Source organism: Lissotriton vulgaris, chromosome 3_1 (assembly GCF_964263255.1).
Source record: "Lissotriton vulgaris chromosome 3_1, aLisVul1.2, whole genome shotgun sequence".
In the NCBI taxonomy this organism is placed as follows: Eukaryota; Metazoa; Chordata; class Amphibia; order Caudata; family Salamandridae; genus Lissotriton; species Lissotriton vulgaris.
In genome coordinates, this window is record NC_141689.1 from 557758461 (window position 1) to 557777474 (window position 19014).

General features: G+C 42.8%; 1 protein-coding gene across 2 annotated transcripts in view; it reads left to right on the forward strand.

The window, feature by feature from the left end:
* RASGRF2 (Ras protein specific guanine nucleotide releasing factor 2) overlaps positions 1-19014 on the forward strand; it is a 1825430-nt gene that overhangs the window by 1220962 nt on the left and 585454 nt on the right. The window contains exon 17 of one of the 2 annotated variants that reach the window (XM_086960835.1): positions 8941-9081. In XM_086960835.1, coding sequence (XP_086816961.1) covers positions 8941-9081 — 141 coding nt within the window. The remainder of the gene's footprint in view (positions 1-8940; positions 9082-19014) is intronic. The other variant, XM_086960836.1, reaches the window with a different exon arrangement.

A 19014-nucleotide genomic window follows, 5' to 3' on the forward strand; every position in this document is an offset into this window, starting at 1 on the left:
GCTTTCTTGATAATATGCCCAATAGTTAGTCAAAATATCGAATTTTTTTAAATGTCTTAAAAGTAATTGAAAATTAATGAAATAATAAATATAATTAACTTAAACATACTTAAATAACCTTAACATTAATAAATAATTAATGTAACTTAAAAAAACTATTTAATTTTTTAATACATATATATATATATATATATATATATACATAAACATAATATTAATAAAAAATATACAATATTTTGTATGTAGGATAGCAGGAGCTTAAATGTACTATTACCACTCCAGTGAGTGCAGCAGTAGAGAAAACATTGGATAGCGTAGGGGTAAAAATTACTATTCCCACTCCGGTGAGTGCAACAGTAGGGAAAGCGTTGGATAGCGTAGGGGTAAAAATTACTATTCCCACTCCAGAGAGTGCAACAGTAGGAAAAGGGTTGGATAGCGGGAGGGTAAAAATTACTATTCCCATTCCAGAGAGTGCAACAGTAGGGAAAGCGTTGGATAGCGTAGGGGTAAAAATTACTATTCCCACTCCAGAGAGTGCAACAGTAGGAAAAGCGTTGGATAGTGTAGTAGTAAAAATTACTATTCCCACTCCTGAGAGTGCAACTGTAGGGAAAGTGTTGGATAGCGTAGGAGTAAAAATTACTATTCCACTCCAGTGAGTGCAACAGTAGGGAAAGCGGTGGCTAGCGGGAGGGTAAACATTACTATTACCCACTCCAGAGAGTACAACAGTAGGGAAAATGTTGGATAGCGTAGGAGTAAAAATTACTATTCCCACTCCAGAGAGGGCAAAAGTAGGGAAAGTGTTGGATAGCGTAGGAGTAAAAATTACTATTCCTACTCCAGAGAATGGAACAGTAGGGAAAGTGTTGGATAGCGTAGGAGTAAAAATTACTATTCCCACTCCAGTGAGTGCAACAGTAGGGAAAGCGTTGGATAGCGTAGCGGTAAAAACTTACTATTCCCACTCCAGAGAGTGCAACAGTAGGGAAAGTAAATACTTCATATATGAATAAAAATTAATTAAATTTTAATACCATTTACACATTAATTAAAAGTAATTAACATTTTATATAATATAATAATTAATCAATTAAAAATACAAATACAAATTAATTATTAAAAATAATTACCTAATAATACAAATTATTTACCAAATAACAACTAATTAATTAACAATTACAAAATAATTAAAAATTAAAATAAAAAACAAATAAATAAATAAAAAATGTAATTAATTACAATTAAATTACTTCCCACCCTATTCCCTTATAAACACGCAACAGAAAATAAATTACTATTCCCACTCCCGTGAGTGCAACAGTAGGGAAAGCGTTGGATAGCGTAGGGGTAAAAATTCCTATTCCCACTCCAGAGAGTGCAACAGTAGGGAAAGCAATGGATAGCGTAGAGGTAAAAATTATTATTCCCACTCCAATGAGTGCAACAGTAGGGAAAGCGTTGGATAGTGGGAGGGTAAAAATGACTATTATCTTGTCAAGTGGCACCTGTTTGGTGTTGTCATGAAGCCCTCACCCACGAACCTGGTTGGTGGCATGCTTCATCATCGGGCCCACCCAGTGACACCTAATGTGTCCCGGGTGTGCTTCAACGCTTGGTTACAGCGGAGCAGGTATTTTACTGAGAGTGCAGTGTAGTGAAAGGTGAAGTGAGATTAAAATAGCTTGACAGGGGTCCCAATACCCAAGGGCTAATTACATTTTAATAAATGGGCTCTTATCAGCGGTTAAAAACAAGGCAAGATGGATGTTGTGGTGGCGGAATTACGACCTCCTACATCCGGTGTTGGTCGACATGTTTCAGCCAGTGCATTCTCTTAATTCTGGCTTTACTCAGGACCATAAGAAGTGTGGTGCATATTAAAAAGTTAAGTGAGTGTTGTAGGCTATGTGTCGCACTCACTAAGGTGCTGTAGGTATTAAAGGGGGATTCCCTCCTGAGTGTTGTAGGCTATGTGTCGCACTCACTAAGGTGCTGTAGGTATTAAAGGGGGATTCCCTCCTCAAGCATACGCTGACGTTTAGTCCATGATGCTTCCAAGAGTGAGTCGGCAAAGGGGTGACCAACAGTCTCGGTCAGGACCTGCGGGATACCTATGTGCCATCTGGAGTGCGAGGACGGCACACAGGTATCCCGCAGGTCCTGACCGAGACTGTTGGTCACCCCTTTGCCGACCCACTCCTGGAAGCATCATGGACCCCTGTCAAGCCTTTTTAATCTAACATCACCTTTCACTACACTGCACTCCCAGGAAAATACCTGCTCCGCTGTAACCAGGCGTTGAAGCACACCCAGGACACATTAGGTGTCACTGGGTGGGCCCGATGATGAGGCATGCCACCAATCAGGTTGGTGGGTGAGGGCTTCATGACGACACCAAACAGGTGCCACCCAACAAGATAATTCAGAGACCTACATTCAAGTCATTAGTAGCTAGTTCTTTTTGATACATTGAAATATCCTTGGGGATACGGACTAGCTCACTAGTCCTCTCTCTCTCTCTTGATACGTAAAAATTACTATTCCCACTCCAGAGAGTGCAACAGTAGGGAAAGCGTTGGATAGCGTAGTAGTAAAAACTTATTATTCCCACTCCAGTGAGTGCAACAGTAGGGAAAGCGTTGGATAGCGGGAGGGTAAAAATTACTATTTCCCACTCCAGAGAGTGCAACAGTAGGGAAAAAGTTGGATAGCGTTGGAGTAAAAATTACTATTCCCACTCCAGAGAGTGCAACAGTAGGGAAAGTGTTGGATAGCGTAGGGGTAAAAATTACTATTCCCACTCCAGTGAGTGCAACAGTAGGGAAAGCGTTGGATAGCGTAGGGGTAAAAATTACTATTCCCACTCCAGTGAGTGCAACAGTAGGGAAAGAGTTGGATAGCGTAGGGGTAAAAATTACTATTCCCACTCCAGTAAGTGCAACAGTAGGGAAAGCGTTGGATAGCGTAGGGGTAAAAATTACTATTCCCACTCCAGAGAGTGCAACAGTAGGGAAAGCGTTGGATAGCGTAGGTGTAAAAATTACTATTCCCACTCCAGTGAGTACAACAGTAGGGAAAGCGTTGGATAGCGTAGGGGTAAAAATTACTATTCCCACTCCAGAGAGTGCAACAGTAGGGAAAGCATTGGATAGCGTAGGGGTAAAAATTACTATTCCCACTCCAGAGAGTGCAACAGTAGGGAAAGCGTTGGATAGCGTAGGTGTAAAAGTTACTATTCCCACTCCAGTGAGTGCAACAGTAGGGAAAGCGTTGGATAGCGTAGGGGTAAAAATTACTATTCCCACTCCAGAGAGTGCAACAGTAGGGAAAGCGTTGGATAGCGTAGGGGTAAAAATTACTATTCCCACTCCGGTGAGTGCAACAGTTGGGAAAGCGTTGGATAGCGTAGGCATACAATTTACTATTCCCACTCCAGTAAGTTCAACAGTAGGGAAAGCATTGGATAGCGGGAGGGTAAAAATTACTATTCCCACTCCAGAGAGTGCAACAGTAGGGAAAGCGTTGGATAGCGTAGGGGTAAAAATTACTATTCCCACTCCGGTGAGTGCAACAGTTGGGAAAGCGTTGGATAGCGTAGGCATACAATTTACTCCTCCCACTCCAGTAAGTTCAACAGTAGGGAAAGCATTGGATAGCGGGAGGGTAAAAATTACTATTCTCACTCCAGAGAGTGCAACAGTAGGGAAATCGTTGGATAGCGTAGAGGTAAAAATTACTATTCCCACTCCAGTGAGTGCAACAGTAGGGAAAGCGTTGGATAGCGTAGAGGTAAAAATTACTATTCCCACTCCAGTGAGTGCAACAGTAGGGAAAGAGTTGGATAGCGTAGGGGTAAAAATTACTATTCTCACTCCAGAGAGTGCAACAGTAGTGAAAGCGTTGGATAGCGTAGAGGTAAAAAAATTACTATTCCCACTCCAGTGAGTGCAACAGTAGGGAAAGCGTTGGATAGCCTAGGGGTAAAAATTACTATTCCCACTCCAATGAGTGCAACAGTAGGGAAAGCATTGGATAGTGGGAGGGTAAAAATTACTATTCCCACTCCAGAGAGTGCAACAGTAGGGAAAGCGTTGGATAGTGTAGTAGTAAAAATTACTATTCCCACTCCAGAGAGTGCAACAATAGGGAAAGTGTTGGATAGCGTAGGAGTAAAAATGACTATTCGCACTCCAGTGAGAGCATCAGTAGGGACATCGTTGGATAGCGTAGGGGTAAAAATTACTTTTCCCACTCCAGTGAGTGCAACAGTACGGAAAGCGTTGGATAGCAGGAGGGTAAAAATGACTATTTCCCACTCCAGAGAGTGCAACAGTAGGGAAAACGTTGGATAGTGTAGTAGTAAAAATTACTATTCCCACTCCAGAGAGTGCAACAATAGGGAAAGTGTTGGATAGCGTAGGAGGTAAAATGACTATTCGCACTCCAGTGAGTGCAACAGTAGGGAAATCGTTGGATAGCGTAGGGGTAAAAATTACTTTTCCCACTCCAGTGAGTGCAACAGTATGGAAAGCGTTGGATAGCGGGAGGGTAAAAATGACTATTTCCCACTCCAGAGAGTGCAACAGTAGGGAAAACGTTGGATAGCGTAGGAGTAAAACTGACTATTCCCACTCCAGAGAGGGCAACAGTAGGGAAAGTGTTGGATAGCGTAGGAGTAAAAATTACTATTCCTACTCCGGAGAATGCAACAGTAGGGAAAGTGTTGGATAGCGTAGGAGTAAAAATTACTAATCCCACTCCAGTGAGTGCAACAGTAGGGAAAGCGTTGGATAGCGTAGGGGTAAAAATTACTATTCCCACTCCAGAGAGTGCAACAGTAGGGAAAGTAAATACTTCATATATGAATAAAAAATAATTAAATATTAATACCAATTACAAATTAATTAAAAGTAATTAACAATTTTATATAATATAATAATTAATCAATTAAAAATACAAATACAAATTAATTATTAAAAATAATTACCTAATAATACAAATATTTACCAAATACCAATTAATTAATTAACAATTACAAAATAATTAAAAATTAAAATAAAAAAACAAATAAATACATTAAAAAATGTAATTAATTACAATTAAATTACTTCCCACCCTATTCCCTTATAAACCCGCAACAGAAAATAAATTAATAAAATTAACACAATTAATCAATACATAAAAATATTTACCAATGATATTTTAATTAATTACCAATTAAAAATGTAATTCACAATTAATTCAAAATAATTACCAATAAATAAATTAAAATATTTAATTAATTATAATTAAAATACTTCCCACCCTATTCCCCTATAAACCCACAACCCGCAACAGAAAATAAATTAATACAATTAACATATTTATCAATTAATCAATTAATTAAAATGAATTACCAATTATATTTTAATTAATTACCAATTAAAAATGTAATTAAAAATTAATTCAAAATAAATACCAATAAATAAATTAACATATTTAATTAAACCCACAACCTGCTACAGAATTATATTACGCAAAAATTAAATACCACAAAATTATTAAATAAAATAAATTATAAAATAAATATACACTTTTCACACATATACTAACATAAAAAACACTTTAATAAATTGGATATAAATTTTTTTATATTAACTTACTTACCTCAAATTCGATATTTTTGTTGTCTATATTCTGTCCATTCGATATTTTTGTAGTCTATATTCTGTCCATTCGATATTGTGTCCATTCTACATTTTTAACTCGATATTAATGCAAATCGATATTTTAAACTCAATTTTTTGAATGTATACCAGAGAGAACTAAGGGCTCTATCACTACTTGGCACCGCACCCTGCCTTGCTGCTGGAAACCTTGACAATTGCACCGACCTGGTTTGTCCAAAGCTGACCTCCTCCTAAAGCTATGTAGGACCATCCAGCAACTTCAACAACCAAGCAACATCTCCTTTGGGGTGGAGGAGCCATCCCACTGTATATGAAGGCACCGAATGCACCTGTCGAGTGCTGTTGGCCATATGGTCTACCGAAGGAGCAGCATGACAGGAGAAGGCCCCTGAGGCTGTAGGAGGTCTGGCTTGGCTCGATGGTGAGTTGCAAGATGCTCGACCTGCCGAAGCCCCCCTGTACCAATACCCTGAGTACTGGGGGACTTGCGCCCACCAAGGCTTGTTTGTGTCGAGTCCGGACACCACCGCCTGAAAGACTTCCCTGAATGTCGAGGGACTTTGAGTAAGGTAAACTGCCCACAAAGAGAGGCCCTGCTGTGTTTCTTTTCCCTCTTTTGCAGGTATACCAAGAACCATAAGAGTCTCCAACACTAAAGTGGCCCGCCTGCCAGCAACTCTGCACCCGACCCCCACAGCCCGAGTACAAATCTTCTGGCTGTGTCCCCTGGGCCTAGGTGTCCCCAGGAGCTGAGCCCCCCTTTGGGTTCCCCCAGACTTGTCCCCAAGTCCCCCTTTGCAGACTGTTGTTTTGACAGTTCCCTGTAAGCCTTAACTGCTGACCACGCTCGAGGCTGACATAGCAACCAGCACATCTGCACCCAGACACACCAGGGCAGGTAAACCTAAACTGCTTGTGGTATGTTTGTCCTTGGCCCCCAAGCACCTTAAGTCTTACAGGGTACCCTCTACAACCATTTGCAAATACCTGTATGCAGTACATGTCTTTTCCTTCCATAGGATAACATAACAGTTTTTTAGGCGCATGCCTCAAATCTGACAGCTTTGCTATTCACCTGTTCTACTATGTAAACACAATAACAAACTAAAGTACTTACCTGATCCCAACGATCTGGAGTCTAAATACTATATAAATACTATATAAAATATTGTGTTATTTTTCTTAATTGGTCTTGGATTTCCTTCTTGAGTGTGTGTCTCATTTAGTAACCATGTGTGTAAAACAAATGCTTAACACTACCCTCTCATAAGCCTAAACTGCTCGACCACACTACCACAAATAGAGCAATTGGGATTATTAATTTAAGCCCTGGAAACCAATAAGTGTTGTCTGTACTTTTTGCTTGGTGTGCCCTTATATTGGCACTACCACATAAAAAGCCAGCTTCCTACAGTAGGGTGCTTGCAGGCGTTTGGGTTCCTGGCGTGGCAAGAGGCCAGGCTCTGCACCCAACCCCTCGCTGCGCACAATGGGGATAAGGCGCTCACCGTGGGTTGGGGGTATAGCCTCACTAAATGTCAGATCCTGTGCCCAAACCCAAGCCACGCACAGTAATGGACATTTTCTTTTTACATTAATTTTGAGTCCTCATTCTCCATCAGATACCTCCTGAGCAATTTACATTTCTCCGCTGCCCCCTCTTGATTTGCACCAGCTTGAATGCTCTGTTACTGAGTAGTAATGGACATCTTACTTTACATTAAAACAACCCTAGAAATTTTATGAAAAAACACAAAGGTGAAAGTGGTGTTATAGGTAGGAATTATAATTATCTAATACTTAATATTTAAAACAACTTATGAATTCACTGAAAACAATCAAAGGTAATAGGACTTTGTAGTTAGGAGAAAATATCAGTTCAAACATACGTTTTAAACTAAACAAATCACTGAAATTCACCAGTAATAGTTATCTCAAGTAACTATAACTTGTGCTCTAAATTAATTATAACTCACGCCCTTGCCATGCACTGTTAATTACCTCCCATATTACATCACTCGTTACATGTCATATGACATTATAGATAACATCATTGCAACATCTGAAATGGCATTATTCATTACAACACCGTGCACTACTCTGTTGTGTCTTATTTTGTATCCCCCCTGGCCTGCATCTCTTCATCCCCATACCTTTTCCTGGCTGGCTGCACCTCTCTCAGTTCATACCTCACTCTGCTTGTACTTATCTCTATTCCCTGCGCCTCTCCTTGCTTTCACTTGCTTTTACCTCTCCCTGTCCTCACCTCTATCTCTGTACCTCTCTCTTGTTTTCGTTCATGAGACTTGATTAAGGAAAATACTTAGGGTAATTCGATGGTGGTGCTGTTTTTCTGGAGCAGGGGCTGTCTTGCACTTATCCCTGTATGGGTTCAGTTCCACCTAGGGGATAGTCCTATTTGCAGCATGTAGCTGTTCATTTTGTGTGGTTGAATTGTGTGGTTTGTAAAAAAGGTGGCATGAGGATGTCAATGTGTTACTTTAGGTATGATATTGACATGATTTTGTGCTATTGTAGTTATGTGATTTTGTTTTTGTGAATTCTTATGGGGTCTTTTGGCAATGGAATATTCATTCTAGCCTATTGTATCTTTTTATTGCAGATTCTAATTGGCACAAAAAAGGGAGATGTGTTTGTGTCTAAAGATGAACTGTGATACATGTGATCATTGCAGATATGACCTGTGGCTCAGTGTTCTGTGAGATTTTGTTTTATGTCTTTACTCTAGGTGTGCCAGTTAGTTGGAAACCAGCCTTATATGGGTACACTCTTTTCCAATCTAGCTGCTGATGAGGCTGTCTACTTGTGCACATATCCTAATTGTTACCTGTAAAGTGATAAATATGCTTGAGTGCACCTGCCTGCCTCAAGTTGTTCTTCCATGCTACCAAACGACAGCTTTGTCGCAGTGTGTGACTGTTCACAGTGTATTCTCACTTGTGCCTGTATCACGTTTCCAGTGGTTCATAGGTCACTTGGTTGCAGTCCGTTGCATATGTGCTGCACTGTCATAGTGCAGACTGTCTGAAGAAATGTTAACATCTGATCCTTACACTCAGCTGTAAACGCTGCACGTTGTGCAGAAGAATTGCACACATTTCACTGTTTAATATGGTCCAGCAATTAACGCCATGTGATGGTCTTCCCAGTGCTCTACGTAGTACTAGAAGCTTTAGCTCCACAAAATGTCACAATACCTGTTACTTTACATTACCTATTTACTCTACTTGTTTGGTGTTCATAGGTCAGACAACTGATAACAATCGATGTTGCCCCGTCTCTCCTGCCTCTGCGTTTGCCATTGCTACAGCGGCAGCAGGACACGGAAGTCCCCCAGGTGAGAGCAGTCGAGTTCAAGAAAAATTTAGACGGGTCTCATTAACAGGTAATTCTGCCTAACAATGTACTTACCTATGTTTTAAGTCTCAGTGCTTCAGCTAGCTGAAAAGTAAAATAAGTTAATAAGTTAAAAGCAGTGTTTGATAGACTTTTACTTGTGAATACTAAACTTTACTAATATCCACAATACATAAAAATATTTATGTATGACAAGTTATGCATAATTTGTATGGGTGGTTGCTGGTAATAGGCCCCCTCGCTCAGTTTTGGGGACTGGAATTTATTTTTCATTATCAGCCTTCAGAGAAAGAAAGAGGTAGTTAGAAAAGTGAGAAAGGAGGAATAGAAAGGTAGGAAGACATTAAAAAAGGAGGAAAGCAGAGATACAAAAGAACCTGCAAGAGTGGCTTTAAGGGGCTTAAAGTTTTGGGTAGTGAAATAAAGAGGCACGCTACTCCGGGACCTATAGAGGATTAGTGTTGAATTAGTATAGTGAAACATGCAAGTAAATTTTAAGTGGTGGATATGTTAGTCAGTTATTTGGATTGGGAAGGATAGCAGAAGGATAGAAGAGTAAAGAAGGTTTGTATTTATATAGCGCTTCTAACCCCTGATGGGGTGTTGAAGCGCTTTTTTGGCGAGTAGCACACTACTCCGGAAACCCATAAAGGATTAGTGGTGAATTAGTATGGTGAAATATGAAAGTATTTTGAGTGGTGGATATTAGTCAGTTATTTGGAGTGAGAAGGATAGTGGAGGGATAGAAGGGAAAGAAAGGTTTGCATTCATTTAGCGCCTGTTACCCCTGATGGGGTGTTGAAGCACTTTTCTGGCGAGTAGCAGGCTACTCCAGAACCCATAAAGGATTAGTGTTAAAAATTAGTATAGTGAAATATGAAGTAATTTGAGTGGTGGATATGTTAGTCAGTTATTTGGATTGAGAAGAGTTGGGGAGGGGTAAAAAAGGAAAAAGGTTTGCAATTATATAGCACTTGTAACACTGATGAGGTGTTGAAACTCTTTGTTGGCAAGTAGCATGCTAATCTGGAACCCTTAAAGGATTAGTGGTGAATTAGTATAGTGGAATATGGAATTAGAGAAGTGAACATGTTAGTCTGTTATTTTGATTCAAAAGGATAGTGAAGTGAAGGATTTCTTTTTTTAGGTCATAGCAGTAGGAGGAGGCTTGTGGATGAGTAAAACGGGTTTTTGGAGGGGAAGAGTCAGAGGGAAGAGTTTAGAAAGGTTTGTTTTGAGGGATCGGTATAGTAAAAGAGGTGCCAGATGATGCAAGGAGGGGTCGAGTAGGAGAGAGTCAAGAAAGGGTTATTTTGGGGAACATAGTATTGGTATGGGGTTTGGGATAAATGAGAGAGGGGGTGTAGAGGATATAATGATAGATGTATAGGGTGAGAGATAGGGTAGTCAATTGGAAAAAGTAGTAGAAAGAAGTTTGAGATGAGTCAGAAAGTTGGGCTAGAAGATATATTGAGCGAAGTATAGGCTGAGAAATAGGGTAGTGCATTGGAAATGCTAAATTAGAAGAAAGTGATAACTATATAGATCCATAAGTACATTGAAAGTATGTAGATGCATAAAGTAGGTAAGTATATGCAGATTAAAGATATTGATAGAGGTACAGGATGAGAAATAGTGTTGTGCATTGGATATGCTTTTTCAGGAGAAAAGTAACAGACACACAGATCCAAGTACATGGAGGTACATAGATGCACAATGGAAGCAAGTACATGTAGACCAAAGATGATTTTTTTTGTTTTATTTTTATAACAACATGATTATTGTACATGTTTATTCAAAGCAGTAAACAGAGATAAGCACATATCTATAGTGAATATAACTCATTATATACAGAGGTACAAATACATAGGGTGGGTATTAATGAATGGGAAAATGGGCACTATTCCTTGCCCTGGTCCCGACCAGTCTCGAACAGGCTCAAACAGGCACTCACCCTTGCCCTCTCTACCCTTAGCTGAGATGCCCTAAGCCTTGCCTGTTTATGGCCCTAGTCGTTAGGAGACCCCTTCAACCACTGGGAACCCTAGCACTAACACTATCCAATCACAACACTAGCCCTAAAATCTATAACCAATAGGAGACCAGGACCTTACAGCCAATCTTAGCCCTAGTCCAAGCACCCAATAAGTTTCAAAAACCCTGATCTCTCCGTCCAATAGAGGCCCTAGCCCTACCACTAATCTCAACCCTAGTCCTAGCAACCAATGGCACAAGAAGCCCTAGTCCGTACTTCCAATAGAAAGCCTAACCCTACTCTTAGTTCCACACCTAGTCCAGCAACCAATCACACCAGAAGCCCTAATCGCTACTTCCAATTAAAGGCCTAACCCTAGCCCCACCATAGTCGGAACAACCAATAACACAGGAAGCCCTAGTCCCTACTTCCAATAGAAATCCTAACCGTTGCCCTAATCCCAACCCTGCATTGCTTGCAACACAGATCCAGAAACCAATCAGAACCCTCAAATACCCAACCAATGAGGACACTAACCCTAATCCAATAGAAACATCAGATACAACCACTAATTAGTGATTTTAAGGCTTCGTTTTAAGGCCCAATGCTGAGTAAACTTACTTAATGCACAAACAGCAATGTATATTTAGGCAGTTGTGTAACCGAATAACGCATGTGAATACCATGCATGCCAGTCCAACGTGGTCTTAATCATGCAAGTCTTAACCATGAATGCCTTTACAACGAAGGATGCGTTGTTAAGGCATGTATGGCAAAGAAATATGCGTGGTTAAGACTTACCAGATAAGTGCAACCCCCCAACCCCTGCCCCTGGCCTGAGCCCTAAAACACCCTCAGGCCAGAATTCAATCCAGACTCCAGACCCCCGGCCAGAGCCCTAAAATGTCTCTTCATGCCCAACCATGCCCAAAAAAGTAACCTGATCCTTGCCCCCACACTGAGTCCTAAATCAGCCCCCAGGCCCCTGCCCTGAGACTTGAAAGTACCCCCTCCCTCATGAAAACCAACCCCTCTCCCAAGCCCTAAAAACTACCCCGATCCCTTAAAACTACCTGGCCCACCTCTGAGACCTAAAAGCTACTCGACCCCCCCCAGCCCTGAAAATAACCAGACCCCCCAGCTCTGAAAACTACATCCACCCACCCAAAACCCTGCCCCTGCCCCACTGACCTCATCGCAACCTCCCCCAATCCTTCCTCTTTCTGGGCCCGCCTCTTCCAGCAACTAGACCGCGCACTGCCTTAACCCCACATATGCGGCGTTAAGGCAGGTGTTGTTGCGCTTGTATTGTTCGGACACGCGTGGCTGAGCCCATGTTGTTCCGACCATTTCCCATATTTAGGCATCTGATATTTTAACATTATCTAAATGTGTATAAGAGGCTACCTCATGCCACACCTTTACAGGTTTTGTTCCCTCAAATTTATGTTTTAAAATGAGGAGGTGTTAACACACAAGGGAGAGGAGGAGGACAAGCTACCACACAGTCTCCTTAGAAATACAACTATCACAAATCAGTGTGGCAGATGAAGGTAGAATACTGGTTACAGTGTTGCTACCTCAAGGCAGATAGATGGTAGTCCGGATTGGACGTTACAGAATTCCTGTTCAAGTGCATGGGGAAGGGAGAATAATTCTTATGGGAGAGGAAGCCTCACACAAGTAATTGTGTCATCGACAACCTCTCCCCACTCTGGTAGGACAGTGCTGCCAGGGCGGACTCACCCTCCTGTTGGACACAGGGAAGTAGGGACTTCTTAGATAAAAAGCTACTGGATCAAGACAGGATCCAGAACAGTGGGTTAAAAATACTTAGCAGTTTCTCGGTTAGACACCTTTATTAAGTGGGGACCGCAGTTAAGATAAAAAAATTGTCTTCATACAGCAGTTTTTTATCTAAGAAATCCCTGCTTCCCTGAGTGCAACAGGAGGTTGAGTCCGCCCTGGTAGCACTATCCTACCAGGGTGGTGGGGAGAGGCTGCTGATGATGAAGCATGACACAATTACGCGTGTGAGGCTTCCTCGGTGTTGAGGACACAGGACCCCACGTTACCGTTCGGAGATTTTATCAGCAGACTGCGGGCGGTCTGGCTGCCTTGAGAACAGAAGGAATTTCTCTGTCTCCATAATAACGGCGCAGAAAAATAACAGTGAACGCGAGGTGCAGTGTATATTTACATGCAGTGAACGCGAGGTGCAGTGTATATTTACACGCAAACTTAGCAAACTTGGAGGAATTAGCTGAAAATAGCTGACTTATAGCAGCACCGTGGATTCTGTAATTTCTCTGATTTTAAAAGATACTTTGTCTATAATGGGATACTATTAGTTTTAATCCTGAGGAAGGTTTTTGGCTTGGAATAATTTACTGCCATAACCGAAACGGGTCGATGCATTATTAAGTGGAGATACACTGAGTAATTGAACAGAGAAACTCCTTTGATTGTGAACCTTAAACATACAACCTGGAGTAGGATTCAACTATTTTGAAAACTTGTGTATTTTCCTCTTTTTAATTGGAATTATTTTCCTGGTGTATTGTCCCATTTTGTTTGTATATTTTTATGATGTCATATAATGATTATTATATTGTTTTTAATCTACCAAAATAAAATGTACATTTTTTGTATGACTGTATCATGTTTATCATTTTCTGCTTCTAGTTTGTGGTATTGAAACTATTTGCTTGCATGCACGTTGAGTTCCGAATTGTGGTCAGCATATAAGTTCACCCAAAGGGGAAACTTTATTGACAGTTTGTCTTTTGGTACCCTACCCCTTTGGATTGTTTGGGTCCCTCTCTTTTGTTAGAGATATATCAATAAGTTACCAAGGCTGGTAGATGTGCAGATTAGTGGCTAAAGTCAAAGGTGCTGTCCTCTTGAGTCTGATCCAGTATCCACCAACTCTTCATCCTCATCTCCGCTAAACTCATTCATCTGGTGAATCAGCTTTCTTGGCTGGTGTGGTATGCTTCCTCCTGGTGTATCAGCATACCTTTTGCCAGAATGATTTATTACCTTGTGTTGATGCAGTCTTATTTCGCTGAGTGGCGTCATCTTCAATATTAGACTTCAGTGGAATAGACTGTCTCTGACCAAAGTACTGACTGCTTTTCTCTGAATCCCCCAACTCTCCCCTGCTCCCGATTAAAGAAATAAAGCATACGATGACACTATTGGTATGATGTATCATTGGCTCATCAATGGTCACACAGGTCTTGCAGGTTGAGTTGCAAACAGCAGAGCTATGGTTCAGGTCAAGGTGGTCAAGATGCCTTTCCCTAATGGGTAGTTCTACTCTAGGTACAACACTTGGCATTGCCAGTACTACACCTCTAAACTGGCAACTGGTGCAGCTTTCCAGGTAAACAACAGTTAATGGATACCAAAAAGTACTAAATCCGAACTTGTTCGTCGGATTACACAACAAGTTCAAATGTACCACTGTTTAGGGTGAATCAAGCGCAAGCCCAAAATGTGGTGGTTATGCCACCAGAGTGACTAGCAAATTTGAAATTCCCTCCCTTTAATGAATCGGGCTGTGTTCCTTCTAGTTCAGAAATGTGCAGTTCTGCCTTTAGACCACATTTTCTCCCATGCAGTGCACCCTAGAATAATTTGCTGAAACCCACAGCCATTACCATTGAATGTACCAATAGTGACCCTTTTGGAAACTCATAGATGCACTTCCTGTGGCGTCACTCCATGTGATGTAATTGCAAATTAGCTGTTTTAATGAGTTTCCCCTCTTAAGTTTTAAAGCATTGTGCCATGGCAGCCTATGTGATAGACCTCTAAGCATTGCTCTACGTTGCTTGTTATTTACATCTGCCTCAGCAAAGCCCTTTCTGGTGTAAGTCTGGAAATGTTCCACTCTCGAAAGCATACAATGCATACATGCTGTGATAAACTCTCAGCGTTTCTATTGTGCTACATTTCACACTGGGAATATCTCTATACGCTTATTTTTCGCACTTGATCTCATTTTATGTTTATAACAATATTAACTCTATGAAAAACATACAGACTACTTTATTGAACTGGAATTGACCTGCACGCTCAAATTATGTATAGTTTGGAAACACTCTTCGGTTTCTTCGATTCCGAACCCTTCAACATAAACAGGTTCACTAAAGTCTGAACCAATCTTTCACTTTTTAATTAACCAGGACAGGAATGGCAGCTTCGAATCGGCATCATTGTAGATAGGGGATCTCTTGAATAAATGCGATAAGCGGAAGGGCCGAAGAAAGGCAGGCCTCTCTGATAACATTCTGAAGGCGCACGGAGAGAATGAGACAATTATTTTTCATTGTGGGTGAACAGAGCAGACTATTTCAGTCATTAAAGTCAAGGTTTGGATTCTTTTCACCTCTGCCCAGCAGTGATAACATTTCGTTCAATATGGGAAGATTATAGAGGAGATTTCCTCTCCTATTTGCCCCATGTCATTTTACTCATATATTTATTGGCTTGAAAAAACGAAAGATTAAAGTAACATTATAGTTAGGTGAATATATCAGTGACAACATTAATGTTTTGAACTAAAAAAACACAGAAATCCACTAGTTATAGTTAGCTGAGCTAAATATAATTTGCATCCCCGCCATGCACTTCTCATGAACTCACATAATCATGACATCATGGGATCCCAACCCCTGGGGCAAATACAGTTAAACACGGAGGGAACGCATGCATCCCCCCAGCCCGATCTTTATTAGGCCGCAGGGACCCCATCCACTGGGGCCAAAATAAAAAATAGGGGAGCGGTGAGCCCCCTCACAGAGCATTCCCGGGCTCAAGGAACCCATCTTCCAGTACTATATATCTTTTTGTTTTAAAAGGGGGGGTTGCATGGCTTCCCTCCCCGAACTCTATTAGGTACCGGGAGCCCTCAACCCCAGGGCCAAATATAATAAAAAAGGGGTGGGGGGCCGGTGCCATTCTCTCCAAGCTTCTCAGACCCTGGGGATCGCATCCCCTGGGACCAAATTCAGTAAAAAGGGAGAGGATACCACATGCCCACCCCCTCCCTGAGATTTATTAGGTTTTGGGGACCCATCCTCCAGGGCTGAATGTATGTTAAAAGGGTAGCAGGGTTGCACAGCACACATCACCAAGCCATATCTGTCCTAGGGACCCCATCCCCTGGGGTCTGCCTTTATAATAGGTGGGTGTCCTCCCATGGCATCCACCAACCACGATGTTGGGGGGCATGGAGCCGGCATTGCTCCTGTCCAGAGGAAGCAACTGTTTTTTGCATGCTCCCTCTTGGCAGGAGTAAAAAGTCTATGCCAAGCCAGGGGGAGCATTTTTAACCCCTTCGCTGCGGGGGTTAATCCCCCGCTGTGCTGGGGGGTAGGGGGGCGTGCACAGCGCCCCCATGCTCATGACGAGCTGAGCTCGTCATGAGCTACGGCGCTCCTGTGCTCATGACGAGCTCAGCTCGTCACAGGTGTATTGCCTCCAGTGGAACGCTCAGCACAGCAGGGGAATTCTCCCCGCACCTGAGCGTTCCACGGGCCATGCCACCGGAGCGCCGTGGCTCATGACGAGGTCAGCTCGTCATGAGCGTCCAAGGAGTTAAATCTCCTGTCGTCTGGGAGCAGATTTAGTGTTTGCTCCTGTTTGGTAGGAAATTCAAAAATGCTACAAGTAGAAGTAGAAGTCATGTATTTTAATTGGGCTACATAAATGTATAGACGATAGTTAAAAAAAACACTCACGTGTAAAATAAGCTGTACAATTGTATCTATAGGTAATGCGATATTTGCATTTCTGTTGTTCCCACCACAAATGTGAGGAGTTTAGAATTCAAATCAAACAGCAAGCTTTCTCCTGTTATGCCTTGAGAATCTGGAATAAGTCCAAATCTAACAAACACTTCCTCCTCATCTACAGTCAAATAAAGACACTTCTCTTTGCTCAGCTATGCCCATCTCACCACTGTTCAAATTTCTCCATTCTGAAGCATTCTGGAATCACTTTCTCCCATATACTTCTACTGACTTTCCCGGAAAGCTGGAAGCACATCGAAATCAACGCCCTCCTCAAGAAGCCCAAAGCGGACCCCAAGGACCTCAAGAACTTCCGGCCCAGCTCGCAGCTCCCGTTCCCGGCAAAGGTCATCGAGAAAATCGTCAACATGCAACTGGCCCGCCACCTGGAAGACAACAACAGCTTGGGCCCGTCCCAGTCCGGATTCAGACAAAACCACAGCACCGAGACAGCCCTCATCGCCACCACAGACGACATCAGGAGCCAATTAGACAACAGCGAAACATCCGCCCTTATCCTCCTGGACCTGTCAGCCACCTTCGACACAGTCTGCCATCGCACTCTAAAGACACGCCTCCTATGAGCTGGAATCCAAGAGAAGGCTCTTGACCGGACCACATCCTTCCTCTGCGGCAGAACCCAGAGTGTCCGCCTCCCATCCTTCCGATCCTAAGCCATCCAACTTCATTTTCGGCGTCCCCCAGGGCTCATCCCTCAGCCCAACGCTGTTCAATGTCTACATGGCCCCCTTGCACAAGTGGCCCGCCCTCATGACTTCAACACCATCTCCTACGCGGACGACACCCAGCTCATCCTCTCCCTCACCAAGGACCCACACACCGCCAAAATCAACCTCCACGAGGGAATGAAGGCTGCCGCCCACTGGATGAGGAGCAGCCGTCTGAAGCTGAACTCGGACAAGACGGAGGGCCTCATCCTCGGACCCAACCCCTCAGCCTTGGACGACTCCTGGTGGCAGACCACACTGGGAACAGCACCAACACCCACCGACCTTGCACGCAATCTAGGATTCATCCTCAACTCCTCCCTCTCCATGTCTAAGCAGGTCAACGCTGTCTCCTCCTCCTGCTACAACACCCTCCGCATGCTCCGCAGGATCTACAAGTGGATCCCGACCAAAACAAGAAGAACGGTGACAGGCCCTCGTCAGCAGCAGACTGGACTACGGCAAGGCACTCTATGCAGGAATCCCAGCCAAACACCTATGACAACTACAACGCATCCAAAACGCCTTCGTCCGACTGATCGTCAACGTCCCCCGGTGCAGCCACATCACCCACCACCTGAGAGACTTACACTGGCTCCCCAAAGACAAGAGGATCACCTTCAAGCTCCTCACCCACGCACACAAAGCACTCCACAAAGCTGGACCAGCCTACCTGAAGAGCAGACTCAGCTTCCACACCCCCACCCGCCAGCTCCGCTCCGCCAGCCTCGCCCTCGCCGCTGTCCACCGCATCCAACAAATGACCTCCGGCGGCAGATCCTTCTCCTGCCTCACCACCAAGACCTGGAACACCCTCACTACCCACATACAGCAGACACAAGACCTACTCCCCTTCAGAAGACTCCTCAAGACCTGGCTCTTCGAGCAGTAGCAGCACCCCCATCTCCCTCAGCGTCTTTGAACCCTCACGGGTATAGCGCGCTTTACAAGTACTCTGATTGATTGACTTCAACTGATATGAACCTGCTTCCTTAAACCCTTCTGACCTGTCTCTAATTTATATTTTACCCTCTGCTCACTAGTCCATAGTAACCTCACATCTAGCTATTGTCACCTCCGCTATTACTCAACAAGCACTTTCAACACCCTCTCTCTGGGAATGGTGCTAAGTGAAGTACACAACTACAATTAATTGCAGACTTTCCAGCTTTTAAGCCCCTTCTAACCCTTTCCCATCCACTCACCAACCTTCAAGAGGTAGTGTAAGAGGTACAAAGGTCTCATTGCACCCTCCTCCACTCTCACCTTCTCAACTCAATTGTTTCGTCCTTGAAAGCCCTGGCAGTCTATTCTCACTATACCAACCCCATCATTTACTTATGAAAACCCAACGAGCCTGGTTAGGTCTCTTCGCAGCATTATTAAGCAGAAGAGCGCTCAGCAGATTGCACTTCCTTCTCAACAAAATGTGCATTCTATCACACCTATCTCACGCC